At 49.1% G+C, this 14,476-nt stretch overlaps 1 protein-coding gene across 1 annotated transcript in view; it reads left to right on the top strand.

Moving 5' to 3' along the window:
• The window catches only part of LOC147693218 (NACHT, LRR and PYD domains-containing protein 3-like), a 1,290,712-nt gene that overhangs the window by 1,246,904 nt on the left and 29,332 nt on the right, over positions 1–14,476 (top strand). The window contains exon 20 of the mRNA XM_086933611.1: positions 11,625–11,795. Within this exon, the coding sequence (XP_086789737.1) occupies positions 11,625–11,795 (171 nt within the window). The remainder of the gene's footprint in view (positions 1–11,624; positions 11,796–14,476) is intronic.

The raw sequence follows: 14,476 nt of genomic DNA, 5'->3' as shown, positions 1-14,476 counted from the left end.
CGGTAGCGAGGATATCGTCGGTATTGGTCGTGATGCGGATGGTGTTTTTATGGACGATGGTGATGCCTCCTCCTGTTTGGTTGGTTCGGTCCTTTCGGATGATCTTGTAGCCTTCCGGGATGGCTATGGCAATGTCGGGCGCTGATGACGCGTTCATCCAGGTTTCTGTAAGGAAGGCGACGTCCGGCGATGAAGTGTCGAGTAGGTTCCAGAGTTCGATGGCATGTCTGTGGACCGAGCGGGTGTTGAGCAGGATGCATTTCACGTGGTTAGTGTTGGGGCTCAGTTTGGAGTTTGAGGATATGGTGTTGGTCCAGATGCAGTCGAACTTGCAGGAGTGGCAGGTGAAGGGTGCGTGGGTGTGTCCTGGGGCGGCTTGGTAGCAGTTAGGTGGTCGTCCAAAGTTGAGGGCTGAGAGGGTTGAGGCGTCATAAGTTAAGCGGGTGGAGTGGATTTTGCGGGGGGCAGGGGGTCTGGCACTGGGCATGGTCCAGGCGCGGACGGGCATAGACGGGCTTACCTTTGGCGCACCTTCGGCGCGCATGGGGCGCGACCGCTGCACGTGAACGCTGCGCGCAAATGCATCTGTCATAAGTGATTAGTGGAGAGGCGAGGGAGGAGGGAGGAGCAGCTGGGAGGCGGGAGTGGGGTGGAGAGGACGGGCTCCGAGGCACAACAACAACAAAATGGCTGCAAAAGCGAAACCGGAATAGGTTGGGGCACAGACAGGGGTTACGCTGTGGGCAGAGGCACTGGCACAATCAGGCTACACACTCTAAAGGCAAAACGGGCTATTACCACAATGATAAATAATACTAGAGAGGCAATACGATATAAATGAAGCAGATCAAAGTGAGCAGTACACGATTTAAATGAAGCTGATCAAAGCGAGCAGCACACGATTTAAATGAGGCAGATCAAAGCGAGCAGCACAATGGCAGATGCAACTAAACAGGCAATGCGAGCAGCGCAGGCACCAGCTCTATTTCAATGCAGCAGAGCAAGCCAGCAGTACAACGATACCCAGGAGAGACCAGGGGTCGTGGGGAACGACCGCTTCCGATGGAATCAGGGCGGTCACAGCGCTACACAGGACGGAGCGAGCCTTGGCAGTCAGTGGGAGGGAGGAGCAGCTGGGAGGCGGGAGAGGGGTGGAGAGGACGGGCTCCGAGGCACAACAACAACAAAATGGCTGCAAAAGCGAAACCGGAACAGGTTGGGGCACAGACAGGGATTACGCTGTAGGCAGAGACACTGGCACAATCAGGCTACACACTGTAAAGGCAAAACGGGCTATTACCACAATGATAAATAATACTAGAGAGGCAATGCGATATAAATGAAGCAGATCAAAGCAAGCAGTACACTATTTAAATGAAGCAGATCAAAGCGAGCAGCTCACGATTTAAATGAGGGAGATCAAAGCGAGCAGCACAATGGCAGATGCAACTAAACAGGCAATGCGAGCAGCGCAGGCACCAGCTCTATTTCAATGCAGCAGAGCAAGCCAGCAGTACAACGATACCCAGGAGAGACCAGGGGTCGTGGGGAACGACCGCTTCCGATGGAATCAGGGCGGTCACAGCGCTACACAGGACGGAGCGAGCCTTGGCAGTCAGTGGGAGGGAGGAGCAGCTGGGAGGCGGGAGAGGGGTGGAGAGGACGGGCTCCGAGGCACAACAACAACAAAATGGCTGCAAAAGCGAAACCGGAACAGGTTGGGGCACAGACAGGGATTACGCTGTAGGCAGAGACACTGGCACAATCAGGCTACACACTGTAAAGGCAAAACGGGCTATTACCACAATGATAAATAATACTAGAGAGGCAATGCGATATAAATGAAGCAGATCAAAGCAAGCAGTACACTATTTAAATGAAGCAGATCAAAGCGAGCAGCTCACGATTTAAATGAGGGAGATCAAAGCGAGCAGCACAATGGCAGATGCAACTAAACAGGCAATGCGAGCAGCGCAGGCACCAGATCTATTTCAATGCGGCAGAGCAAGCCAGAAGTACAACGATACCCAGGAGAGACCAGGGGTCGTGGGGAACGACCGCTTCCGATGGAATCAGGGCGGTCACTACTTACCCAGGAGCCAACACTATGAGGTAAACATTAACAATGAGCAGTGCTTGTGTAATCTAATTACATATCTAAAGAGGGATTACTCACCCCATCCTGGCAAATTCACACTTGTGCTGTGTATCCCTTGTCTTATGTCAGCACGCAAAATATGAACTCCTGAAAAGTACCCAATATGTGATGTTGGTCTATTTCTCAATATACTATTTTATTTTCTGAAATAAAAACACCTCATCCCGCCGGGACCTCTGACGAAAATATCTCTCTGTTTGCATCATAAGGGGATTAAACCATCCCCTAATGACTGTTTCCCCTAAGGTCATGACCCTCCTCCTCTAAATTCTCACCCACCCACTACGCCGATACCACATCCCCTTTCACACCTCACATGCTCCACTCACCTCCCCCACTTCCCCATCACCCCCCTCCAAGCCATCGCACAACATTCCCATCCCTCCCTCCCAACACCGGGCCATACTACCCTCCCCTCCCCTGGCCCACACTCCTCATTTAAACGCAGACCTACCCACACTACTCCCCCCGGATGAACCACTAATACCAAGAGGTCAATCTCATCTCTCTAGTCACTCTGCCCCTAACACCCCCTCCACTCTAACCACCTCCACCTCCCTCCTTCTTAACCTCAGCCAGACACTTTGTAACTTGGACGATAATCTTGTTACTCTAGCTATCAAACTTACCCTACTCTGAAAAGATTTCAATCGATTCGAATCCTACAAGCCCACTGCCCGCCCCTCCTGCCCCCCTTTATGCTAACCCTTGAAAGCTCTTAGATCCCAAACATGGGTTAACAACGCCACTCCTTTCCCGCTCTCACAGATCCCTTTGAACCTCTCACACCTACTCCGCCCCTGACCACTCTGCCCTCTGCCTCACCTACCTTAACAACCCCCCACCTAAAGGATCTCCCCCTCTCACTTGAGAATCCCTGTTATTTTTGGCACCAGCAGAATCCCTGAGCCTCCGATCTCCCCGAGACCCACCTCCCAACTCACTAGCATTCAATTTCTCCCCCATCGCAAAACCCAAACCCCTGACCTGCATGCTCATCAACTGCCGTTCAGCTGTCCGACATGCAACAGAAATCTCAGAAACCATTCTTAACGAAGACACCGATATTGCCTTACTCACTGAAACCTGGCTCAAGGACCATTCAACACCCATCATCGACCTTCTGACCCCTCCTGGCTACTCTATCCTCAGAAGAGATAGACCTGAAAAATAGGGGGTGGCCTAGCAATCATCTTTAAAGAAGAACTTCAACTCTACCCCATTAATCACACGGACTACACAACGTTCGAATACTTGGGCGTCAAAGTCAAAATGAAATGCTCTCCCCCTATATGAATGCATAAAATCTATAATTCCCTGGGTGAACCCCTTCCCTTTGCAGAAGAATCATCCGACCTCCTAACTAAATCTTTACTTTCCAGCTCCAAAACCCTTTTCCTAGGAGATCTCAACCTCCACTGGAACGAACATAATGAACATAAAAAAATGCCCCCTCTAAAGCATGGTTCACACTAGACCTTAATAAAGAAAGACGTTTCTGGCGGAAAGAACATGGAGACAACACACCTCCCCATCCCATCTTTCCCTCCTTAAAATGCAAGATCCTCTTATAAAAAACACATCCATTCAGAGAAAGCGTAAGTCTTCCATCTTCAACTCTCTTGTGCCAAAAACAAACCTAGAGAACTGTTCAATATTATTAGAAACCAAACCTGTAATGCCCTGCATATCGGCCTCCAGGGCAACCTCCTGAAGAGGTTGCAGGTGATTATGAATGATGCTGCCAGGCTTATCTTTAGAGTGCCCAGACGAATACATGCTCTGAAAACACAAACCGCCATATTCATGAAAATCGGCATTTGCGATTCTGTAATAGCGAAAAAAAGCGAATCGCTATTCAGAAATCGCAAATCCGAATTCATGAAGAATTGCGATAAAAAAAAGCGATTTGCACGCGATCGCAAATTCCGTTAGCGATTACCGATAATCGCAGAAAAATCGATATTTTCGGCTACCCGCGCCGGGATTGCGAACTCGCAAATAGCGATATCGCTATTTGCGATATCGCTATTTGCGAGATCGCAAACTCGCGAGATCGGGAAAACGGGAAGACGCATTTCGAGCCCAGTGATGACATCATAACCAGGAAGCTGCCAGTTCCCACCCCCATTCTCCACAGTGAGGCTGACTGAGAGGGAGCAAGTTGGAGAGCTGCTGCAATACAGGAGAGAACTACACATCCACAACTCTGCTACAATGTCTGAGGAACCTGTACCTGGCACCAGCAGCTCGTCTGGGCGCAAAAGGAAACTCAAATTTTCCGAGCAGGAGCTAGAACACTTGATAGAGGGGGTGGTGGCCAACCATAAGAAACTGTTCGGAAAAGATTCCAGGAGGGTCCCTGAACAAGAGAAACGTAGGATATGGCAGGGGATTGCCTACACTGTTAACTCCGTGGGAGTGGCGGACAGGTCCCTAGAGGAGTTAAAGAAACGGTGGTATGACCTCCGAGGCCGTGCCAAGGAGAAGGTGGCGGCGTGCCTTGGAGAGTCGTCGGGCACTGGTGGACCAACAGTCCCACCCAATACTGCCATGGAGGACCAGGTGGAGGACACCCTGGAGAGGGAGGCCTGTATAGGATTCACACGACTCGACTCATCCCGCACCACCCAAGACACCCAAGGTAAGTGGCATGCGACTGCGACCCTGCCCCCTATGAATGTCCATGACCACATAGGCTCCCCTAATGTCCCATAGGCATGCCATAGTTGCACATCAAGGAATGTCCTGATGCATTGTGGGAGATATAGTCTGGCCACAATGTTGTAGTACCACAATGCAGCCAGACAGGTCCCAAAGCACACAAAGCCACAGCCATTCATGGAATGTCACCCAGCATGCTTGCAGCAACTGCACGTCTGCCAGATACATGCAACTAATGATCCTCCACTTACCCCCACAGGTGGCGAAAGCAGCGATAGTGAAAGGCTGCAAATTGATGAGGAGGTCCAGGAGGAGGAGGTGCCACCACCAACCCAGGCAACAGCCCCTGCCGCTGCTACAACACCAGCAGCCAGATCCACCTGCAGTGTCACCCCTGCGACTGGTGCAGCACCCACAGCCGCTGCCAGGCCAGCTACCATTGTGCCTCCTGCTACTGCTGCACCACCTAGAGCCGCAGCCAGGGCAGCTACCATTGTGCCGCCTGCATCTGGCACACCAGCAACACCAGCTGTCACACCCCCTGCATCTGGCGCACCAGCAACACCAGCTGTCACACCCCCAGCAGCTGTCGCCACAACATCCGGGCCCGCGCCAGTTGCCACACAGCGGCCGGCCACAGACTCAGGCCAGCAGGGCAGGCGTGGCAGGTCACGCCAGCACTCCACTCCAGCAAGCAAGCGGGCCAATGAACAGGGACTGGCGCGTCTCAGCGTTGAAAGGCGCATGTTGCGGATACACCAGCGCCAGGCACGACAGCAAGGAGCAATTCAGCTGCAGCTCCATATGATAGGGCGCAATGTGGTCACAGTTGCAGGCCACATGGACGGCATGAGGGCGGCCATGGCAGGTGTGGGGGAGCGCTTAGACAACATGACTGCAGCCATGGCAGGTGTGGGTGAGGGAATGGCCCGCATGGCTGCAGCCATGGAGGCCAACACCGCTGCCATGTCCACACAGCGCAGTGCAGCACGCCGCCGCCACCGGCAACTCATGAGCCGGCTGGCCTCATACAGCAGGGCGAATTATGTAGCTGCTAATGCAACTTCTCTGTTGGCGCGGCGCTCCCTAACACAGCAGCACCAACTAGTCCAGTGCAGTGAGGACATGACCAGGGTCCTGGAGCACCTCACCACGGCCGTCATGGCACTACACCCTCCAGCAATACCATCCACTGTGGGGGTGATGATGCTAGTGAGGGGGCGTCCAGCGTCAGCAGCCACTCAGCCTCACAAATCCCACCACACAGCCGCAGCACCAGGCCCACGCCAGGTCCTGAAGCCCCGGAGGAGGATGCCCCTCAGAGGCGCTTGGGCGCAACGCGCAGTAGGCGCACCTGAGAACTTTAGACTTTCATTGGCACAGGCTGACGTTAAGCCTGCCATGTTCTAATACACTGCAGTATGCTGTAATACTGTTAGTGGGAGTTATTTGTACTGGAACTTTATTTATTTTTTGTGAATTGAGCAAATACATTTATTTTGCTACACACATTAGCGTTGTGTCATCATTACATTTTGCATGCATTGTTGATTTATGGGGTGATGGAAGAGGTTGTACTAGAAACTGTTCACTGTGATGTGGTTGCGACGTCTGTGCCCTTCTGCTGGGTTCTCCCCATGTGCATGGCGCGCATGTGCAGGTGGCCGGTTGTCCCCCTCAGATTCACTGCCAGAGATGTCAACAGGTATCCGGCGCTTGGTTGCAATGTTATGTAGTATTGCGCAGACAGCCACAATGCGGCAGCACACTGCAGGACTGTAATACATGGCCCCACCTGTCTTGTGCAGTATGCGGAATCTGCTCTTGAGCAGGCCAAATGTCCTTTCTATGCAATTCCTTGTCCGTATGTGTGCAATATTGTAGCGCCGTTGCTGGGGTGTAGCAGGGTTGAGATATGGGGTCAGGAGGTATTCACGGAGGGCGTAGCCACTGTCACCTGAATGAGAGGAGCAGATGGTGATTGCCTGTGCTGCGCTGTTACATCTTAGCAATGTGACATTTTCAACAAAGTGTACTTACCAAGTAGGTGACTTCCCCAAACTCTCCCCTGACCAGTCGTGTGTGGAGGCCGCTGTGCCGGAATATGAAGGAGTCATGGGTACTCCCTGGGTACTGTGCGACAATGTCAGTGATGTATGTCTTAGCATTGCACACCATCTGGATGTTGAGGGAGTGGTAGGACTTTCTATTGCGGAACATATACTCCATGGCAGCTGGTGGGCAGATGGCGACGTGGGTACAGTCTATGCATCCGAGCACATGTGGAAAATGGGCTACATTGTAGAATTGTAGCTTGGTCATGTCCAATTCCTGTTGGCTGGCGGGGAATTTGATGTGACGGTGTAGCTGGGTGAGCATGGCGTCAACAAAAGTGTGGAGGCAGCGTGACATGGTGGGCTGGGATATCCCCCCAGCAGCCGCTACTATCCCCTGGAAACTCCCGGAGGCCAGGAAGTGCAGGCTACACAATACCTGCACATGTGTAGGCACCGCATTGGTACGGCTTGTTGGGTGCTGCATCAGGGGGTCAAGGTCCTGTATTAGCTGCATTATCATTTCCCCATTCAGCCTGTATTTAGCATATATCTGCTCTCTGGTTTGGCCCAGCAAGGTGACCCGCTGGCGGAATATCCTGTCCTGGATCCTGCGTCTCCTCCGTGCTAATCGCTGTAGCCTTCGACGCCTCACCACCATGTACATTCCTGGCATTGTGGGACTCCTAATGCTGCTGCTGATGATTGTCCTTATGTGTGATTGGTCAGGCCAGAACCTGTTGATGATTGGACAACAGTTTTTTGAAAGTTTTTTTTCCATGGCTTTTATGGTTACCACCTGCTTTGAGTTGTCCTTATTTTGCGCGGTGCAAAATGCGAATTTTGGGTTTTTCGCTATTAGCGATTTTTCTTGAATACCGATTGCGATTATATAGCGAATTCGCTATTTTTTTCGCAGAATCCGTGGTTTCTCGCATTTTCCGTTTCGCTAATGCTCACCTGCCGGGATTCTGCGAATTTAATAGCGAATTCGCTATTCTGTGTTTGCGAATTCGCTATTTTGATGTTGAATGCCGATTACGGAAATTGCGCCCGCAATTGCATTTTCGCAGCGATTGCGGGCGCAATTTTACTTCATGAATCAGACTGAAAGGTCCTTAGCTTATCAGAATCAACATGAACAAAATAATATAGGCCATAATAGGAGACTATATTTGCCTCTGCCCAGCCGGGCAGGGTATTTATTTCAAATGATAAGCAGGTGATACTTGGTTTAGAAGGCACAATCCTGTACTATACTTTGAGACAAACAAACATATAAGGAAAAAGGGGGTACACAGGCCAATTTTGAGCAATGTTTGGCCACTTTTAACTCAGTGATAACAATCTCAAGTATGGCCAAAAAACACTAGACACAGCAAGGTTAGAACACAAAGGTTAGGCTGTGAAAGTGTTTACAACAGTCGACATTTCGATCTCTTTTTGCTCTAGTTAGTTGGGATCATCCTCAGGACTAAAGTTTTTAAAAAGCATTTTCCTGCCTGAATTACTTTAGAATCCGCCCCGAATTCAATTAATTAAAATAGGACCGGGGGGGTCTCTGGTCTTGTCAGCAGCGCCTGTGGCTGGGGTGGGTAATTGACCTCTGTGCTATTTGCAGGCGGTCGAGATCCGGGCAGTATTAATCTGCTGTGAAGTCTGGATTGCTTCTTGAAGAGTCCATCGACTCACAATGGTGGGGATAACCAAGGCCCAGAAAGTTTCTTCAGAAGTTTTTTCTCGAAGAACTGGAGGCTCCGTAAGATCGGGAGTCTGTAGACTTGGATACAATGTCCAATCTGTTTGCTGCTTCGAGGAGCACATGCATCACCCCTCCCTAAACAACTGCACTGGCTCCCTGTTGGACAGAGAGCAAAATGTAAAGGCCTCTGTATCGCGCACAAAGCCAACTATGGCCAAGCCCCTAGCTACATCAAGGACCGCCAAGCCAACTACACTCCTATTAGGGCGTTACGTTCCTCCGAGGCCAATTTTTTGACCTGCCCACGATTCAACAAGACATCGAAAGGAGGAAGAGGCAGAGCCTTCTCCTCATCTATTCCCCACATTTGGAACAACCAGCCGGAGAACATACACAAGGAACACACTCTCCTACCATTTAGGAAGAAATTAAAAACAGTACTTTTTGTAGAGGCATGGGGCGCAGTCTGAGTCCCCTCTTGTGAAGGCTAGATCTATGTTTCTGATAGCGCTTAAAGACCTGCAGGTGATAATGCGCTTATAAATAAAAATTAACTTAACATAACATAACCGCCCCGGCACCCATTAATCCGGTAGCCTCCACTAACAAATGCGAAGAAATAGTCAACTTTTTCTGTGAAAGAATAGCAAAAATAGACTGCTCTTTCACCGATACTCTACCCTTGCTAACCCCTCAACCACCCCTGATTACCGCACCTCATCCACTTCTCCCCTTGAACACTTCCCTGACCTCCTCTCCCCCCTCCCTTCTCTTACCCCTCCGGAACCCATTTCCCTTCTGCTTAAAAATAACGCCTCATGGCACAATTTCCACCCTGTATCTGAACAGGAGGTCTTCAACATTTTAGCTAAAAGCAAACCTTCCTCCCACACCAAAGATCCTCTCCCTTCCGCACTCATCCAATATTTCAAACATGTCATCGTCCCCTACATCATCAACGCCTCCCTCTCAACAGGAAATGTACTCATCTCCCTTCAACTCGGGCAAATCACCCCCATTCCCAAAAATCCCAAAGCTGACCCTAAAAGACCCTAATAATCTCCGCCCCATCTCCAACCTTCCCCTCCCCTCCAAAGCCCTGGAAAAATGTGCCCTCCTCCAACTGGACAAACACATTGACACGTTCAACCTGCGGGACACCCTCCAATCTGGCTTCCGCAAAGGGGGCAGCACTGAAACTGCGCTTCTCAACATAGCCCTCAACAAGGACGAGACCTACCTACTCATACTTCTTGACCTTTCCGCAGCTTTTGACACAGTCTACCACCCAACCCTACTCAACACACTCAAATATCGCTTCATCCTCAGTGGCACTGTCCTAAGTTGGTTCACCTCCTACTTTCAACATAGAACCCAACAAATTAAAATTCAAAACTGCCTCTCTAGCCCAACCTCTTTATGGAACCCCTCACCCAGATACTCAAACAAGAGAAAATCAATTACCACCTATATGCTGACAACACTCAATTGTACTTTAAAATAAAATCCCATGCTGATATCCTGCACCTTAACACGGCCCTTACCAAGATCCAAAACTGGTTCCACAACAATCATCTGAAACTCAACCCTAAGAAAACTGAGATCATCCTCTTCTCTCCCAAAAACAACCCTCTCCCCATCCAAACATGGATCGCCAACCTTACTGTGCTTAACTGATCTCTCTCCCTCACCGATTCGGTTAAATCACTAGGCATCACCATCAACAATAATCTCACACTAAAATCCCATGTAAAGAACTCAGCAAAAAGTGCACTTTTCACTCTCCGGCATCTCAAAAAAATCAAACCTTTTATCCCTGAAGAAGACTTTAAATTGATTATCCTTTCTCTTGTCCTATCCAAAATAGATTATGGTAATGCCCTTCTCTCTGGCACCCCCAGTATCCACCTGGCCCCCATCAACTCCGTTCTTAACCTAACAGTCAGGCTAACAACAAACTGTAGATGCTTTGACCACATCTCCCCTGCCCTCAAGTCTCTAAAGTGGCTCCCCATTGAAGGCAGATCCTCATATAAAGTTGCCTGTATTACTCACAAAGCCCTTTACCAGAATATCCCATCCTACCTCTCAACTAAACTTAAAAAAGCTGGCTGTGCCCGAACGCTGAGAAACACCCACACTCTTCTTCTCATACCCCCTACTCAAAAAAGCTGCTTTGAAATCCCGCTCTTTCTCTGGTAAGGCCCCATCCATTTGGAATGCCCTACCCAAAGACCTTCGTTGCAACCCCCCTACCCCAGATTAAAAAAAAGAACTTAGCATTCATTTGCTCACTACATTTTGGGGAAACTAAATCCCGGATATCCTTTCTGACAACTTCTCCTCCTCCCTCCTTAGACTTCTCCCCTTTCCCCGATTCACCCCCCATTTTTCTCTTATCGCCTCCCTCTCCCCCCTTTTCTTTACCGCTCACTACCTACTGTGTCCTTTGAATCCTCCTTAACATACTATTACATTTACTATTTACAATAACATTCTGTTTCATGCAACTTGCTTCTCTATCTCTTCCTATATGTACCTTTAATCACTATTGTTTTCCCTAAATTATTCCCTGTATTTTTTATTGGTTTAAACACCTGTATAACCCGTTTCGGCCAATTACTATATTGTTTTAATGTGTAATTTCATTGCTGATGTAAAGCGCTCTGATACCCTTGGATGGAGCTAGCGCTATATAAAACCTTAAATTTTTTTTTTTTTAAAAATGCAAATATCACACCCCGTGTAAATATACTAATGAGTGCAACAGCTGCTAAAGTTGCGAATTCACCATTCACACCACAGGAAAGGGTCTCAACCATAAAACGTGTATTAATATATTCATAAATATGTTCATTTAGTTCCGCCTCTGCCACTCCTCTCATGAGATTCCTATATAAACAGGGCATGGTTGGATGTGTAAGGTGGGATGTGTCACTAGAGGGGCGTAAGTGAAGGACGGGAAGGAAATGAAGATCTAACTAAAGCTGTGACGCCCCTGTCTGTGCTCTGCTTTACTCCTCTACATATCTCTTCTGTTCTGCAGATTGGATGGCTGCTCCCTCAGAGTTTCAGGCTGCAATGCCCTCGCCTCTGTCCTGGAAACAAGCACACCCCTCACAGAGCTAAACCTAGGAGACAATGAGCTGGGAGACACTGGAGTGAAGAAGTTGTGTGAAGGCCTAAAACATCCAAACTGCAAACTACGGAAACTGAGGTAAAGCGCTGAGCAGCTCTTATCACTAACACAATAAACAATGTTCCTGAAGGAGTCATTCAATATTATTTTTTCAATTATCAAATTTGTCACATAAGTGAACATCAATTTCACAATTCTCAAGAGAAATGTATACAATGTATTAATACTTTTATTAAATCATCTTGTTTTTCATTTGCAATGTAAATCATAGATCCACCCATATACGGAAACCTAAATCAATACTGCTACACAATTTTATGACCTGCGCAGTACCTTGTGACACTTTTGTATAGAATATATATAGACAATATTTACATATATGTCATATATGCATCATTTAGCAATTCTATGTACAATTCGGATTCAATGAATGATGATACTATTTACAAAGAAGTGTCATGTCGTCGACGTTTCGGTCTCATAAAATAAAGTTCATCGAGACAATCATCAGGACCCGTGTTGCGCCATGGACAACGAATAACACTATGCCTCATCTATTGCTTCTGCCTCTTTTAATCGAAATTCGGCTCGAGGGTCTCCACTGAAGTACAATCAATATGCTTCTTTGGGTATGAAAGGGAATAAATCGCCACTCTGTAAACTTCACTTATCACGTCATTGATTTCTATATACATCGTAGGTGGGGCTCTCACATATATTTTATAAAAGCATTTAAATGTTTACATGATTGCCTCTTTTCTGTTAATGTTGTGATAAAGGCACCCATTAATAACATTTGCGAATTAAGTCAGGTATGTGAAGTTGGGGTACCCAAGCCCCAATCCATGGTCATGAAAGAAGCTCCTGTCATGGGTCAGAGGGTCACTTTTAAAACCGGTTTCTCAGGTATTTGGGCGGGTGCTGGGGATCGAACCATGATCCCCAGATTCCAGAGTCAGTCGCCCTAGCCGCGGCGCCACACCAGTTCATGGTGTGCTTAGACAGCAGTGCTGCTGAGGTTCATGGTGTGCTTAGACAGCAGAGCTGCTGAGGTTCATGGTGTGCTTAGACAGCAGCTCTGCTGAGGTTCATGGTGTGCTTAGACAGCAGAGCTCCTGAGGTTCATGGTGTGCTTAAACAGCAGAGCTGCTGAGGTTCATGGTGTGCTTAGATAGCAGCGCTGCTGAGGCTCCCTTTGTGCTTAGACAGCAGCGTTGCTGAGGTTTGCAGTATGCTTAAACAACAGTGCTGCCGAGGTTCACGGTGTGCTTAGACTGCAGAGCTGCTGAGGTTCACAGTGTGCTTAGATTGCAGAGCTGCTGAGGTTCACAGTGTGCTTAGAAAGCAGAGCTGCTGAGGTTCACAGTGTGCTTAGCATGCAGAGCTGCTGAGGTTCACAGTGTGCTTAGACTGCAAAGCTGCTGAGGTTCACTGTGTGCTTAGACAGCAGAGCTGCTGAGGTTCGCACTGTGCTTAGCTTGCAGAGCTGCTGAAGTTCACAGTGTGATTAGACTGCAGAGCTGCTGAAGTTCACGGTGTGCTTAGACTGCCGAGCTGCTGAGGTTCACGGTGTGCTTAGCATGCAGAGCTGCTGAGGTTCACAGTGTGCTTAGCATGCAGAGCTGCTGAGGTTCACAGTGTGCTTAGACTGCAAAGCTGCTGAGGTTCACTGTGTGCTTAGACAGCAGAGCTGCTGAGGTTCGCACTGTGCTTAGCTTGCAGAGCTGCTGAAGTTCACAGTGTGATTAGACTGCAGAGCTGCTGAAGTTCACGGTGTGCTTAGACTGCCGAGCTGCTGAGGTTCACGGTGTGCTTAGCATGCAGAGCTGCTGAGGTTCACAGTGTGCTTAGACAGCAGAGCTGCTGAGGTTCACAGCGTGCTTAGCTTGCAGAGCTGCTGAGGTTCACTGTGTGCTTAGACTGCAGAGCTGCTGAGGTTCACGGTGTGCTTAGACAGCAGAGCTGTTGAGGTTCACAGTATGCTTAGCTGGCAGAGCTGCTGAGGTTCACAGAGTGCTTTGACGTCAGAGCTCCTGAGTTTCACGGTGTGCTTAGACAGCAGAGCTGCTGACGTTCACGGTGTGCTTAGCTTGCAGAGCTGCTGAGGTTCGCAGTGTGCTTACACTGCAGAGCTGCTGAGGTTCACAGTGTGCGTAGACTGCAGAGCGGCTGAGGTTCACAGTGTGCTTAGCTTGCAGAGCTTCTGAGGTTCACAGAATGCTGAGGCAGCAGAGCTGATTAGGTTCACTGTGTGCTTAAACAGCTGAGCTGCTGATGTACATGGTGTGCTAAGACAGAAGTGCTGCTGATGTTCACTGTATGCTTAGACAGCAGTGGTACTGAGCTTCATGGTGTGCTTAGACAGCAGCGCTGCTGAGGTTCACGGTGTGCTTAGACAGCAGAGCTGCTGAGGTTTGTGGTGTGCTTAGATAGCAGAGCTGCTGAGGTTCATGGTGTGCTTAGACAGCAGATATACTGAGGTTCATGGTGTGCTTAGACAGCATAACTGCTGAGTTTCAAAGTGTGTATAGACATCATAGCTGATGAGGTTCATGGTGTGCTTTGACAGCAGTGCTGCTGAGGTAAATGGTGTGCATAGACACAGAGCTGCTGAGGTTCACTCTGTGCTTAGACAGCAGAGCTGCTGAGGTTCACGGTGTGCTTAGGCAGCAGTGCAGCTGAGTTTCACAGTGTGGTTAGATAGCAGAGCTGCTGGGGTTCACAGTGTGCTTAGGCAGCAGAGATGCTGAGGTTCATGT

Source organism: Lissotriton vulgaris, chromosome 8, assembly GCF_964263255.1.
Source record: "Lissotriton vulgaris chromosome 8, aLisVul1.2, whole genome shotgun sequence".
NCBI lineage: Eukaryota > Metazoa > Chordata > Amphibia > Caudata > Salamandridae > Lissotriton > Lissotriton vulgaris.
This window is presented reverse-complemented; position numbering and strand designations above follow the sequence as displayed.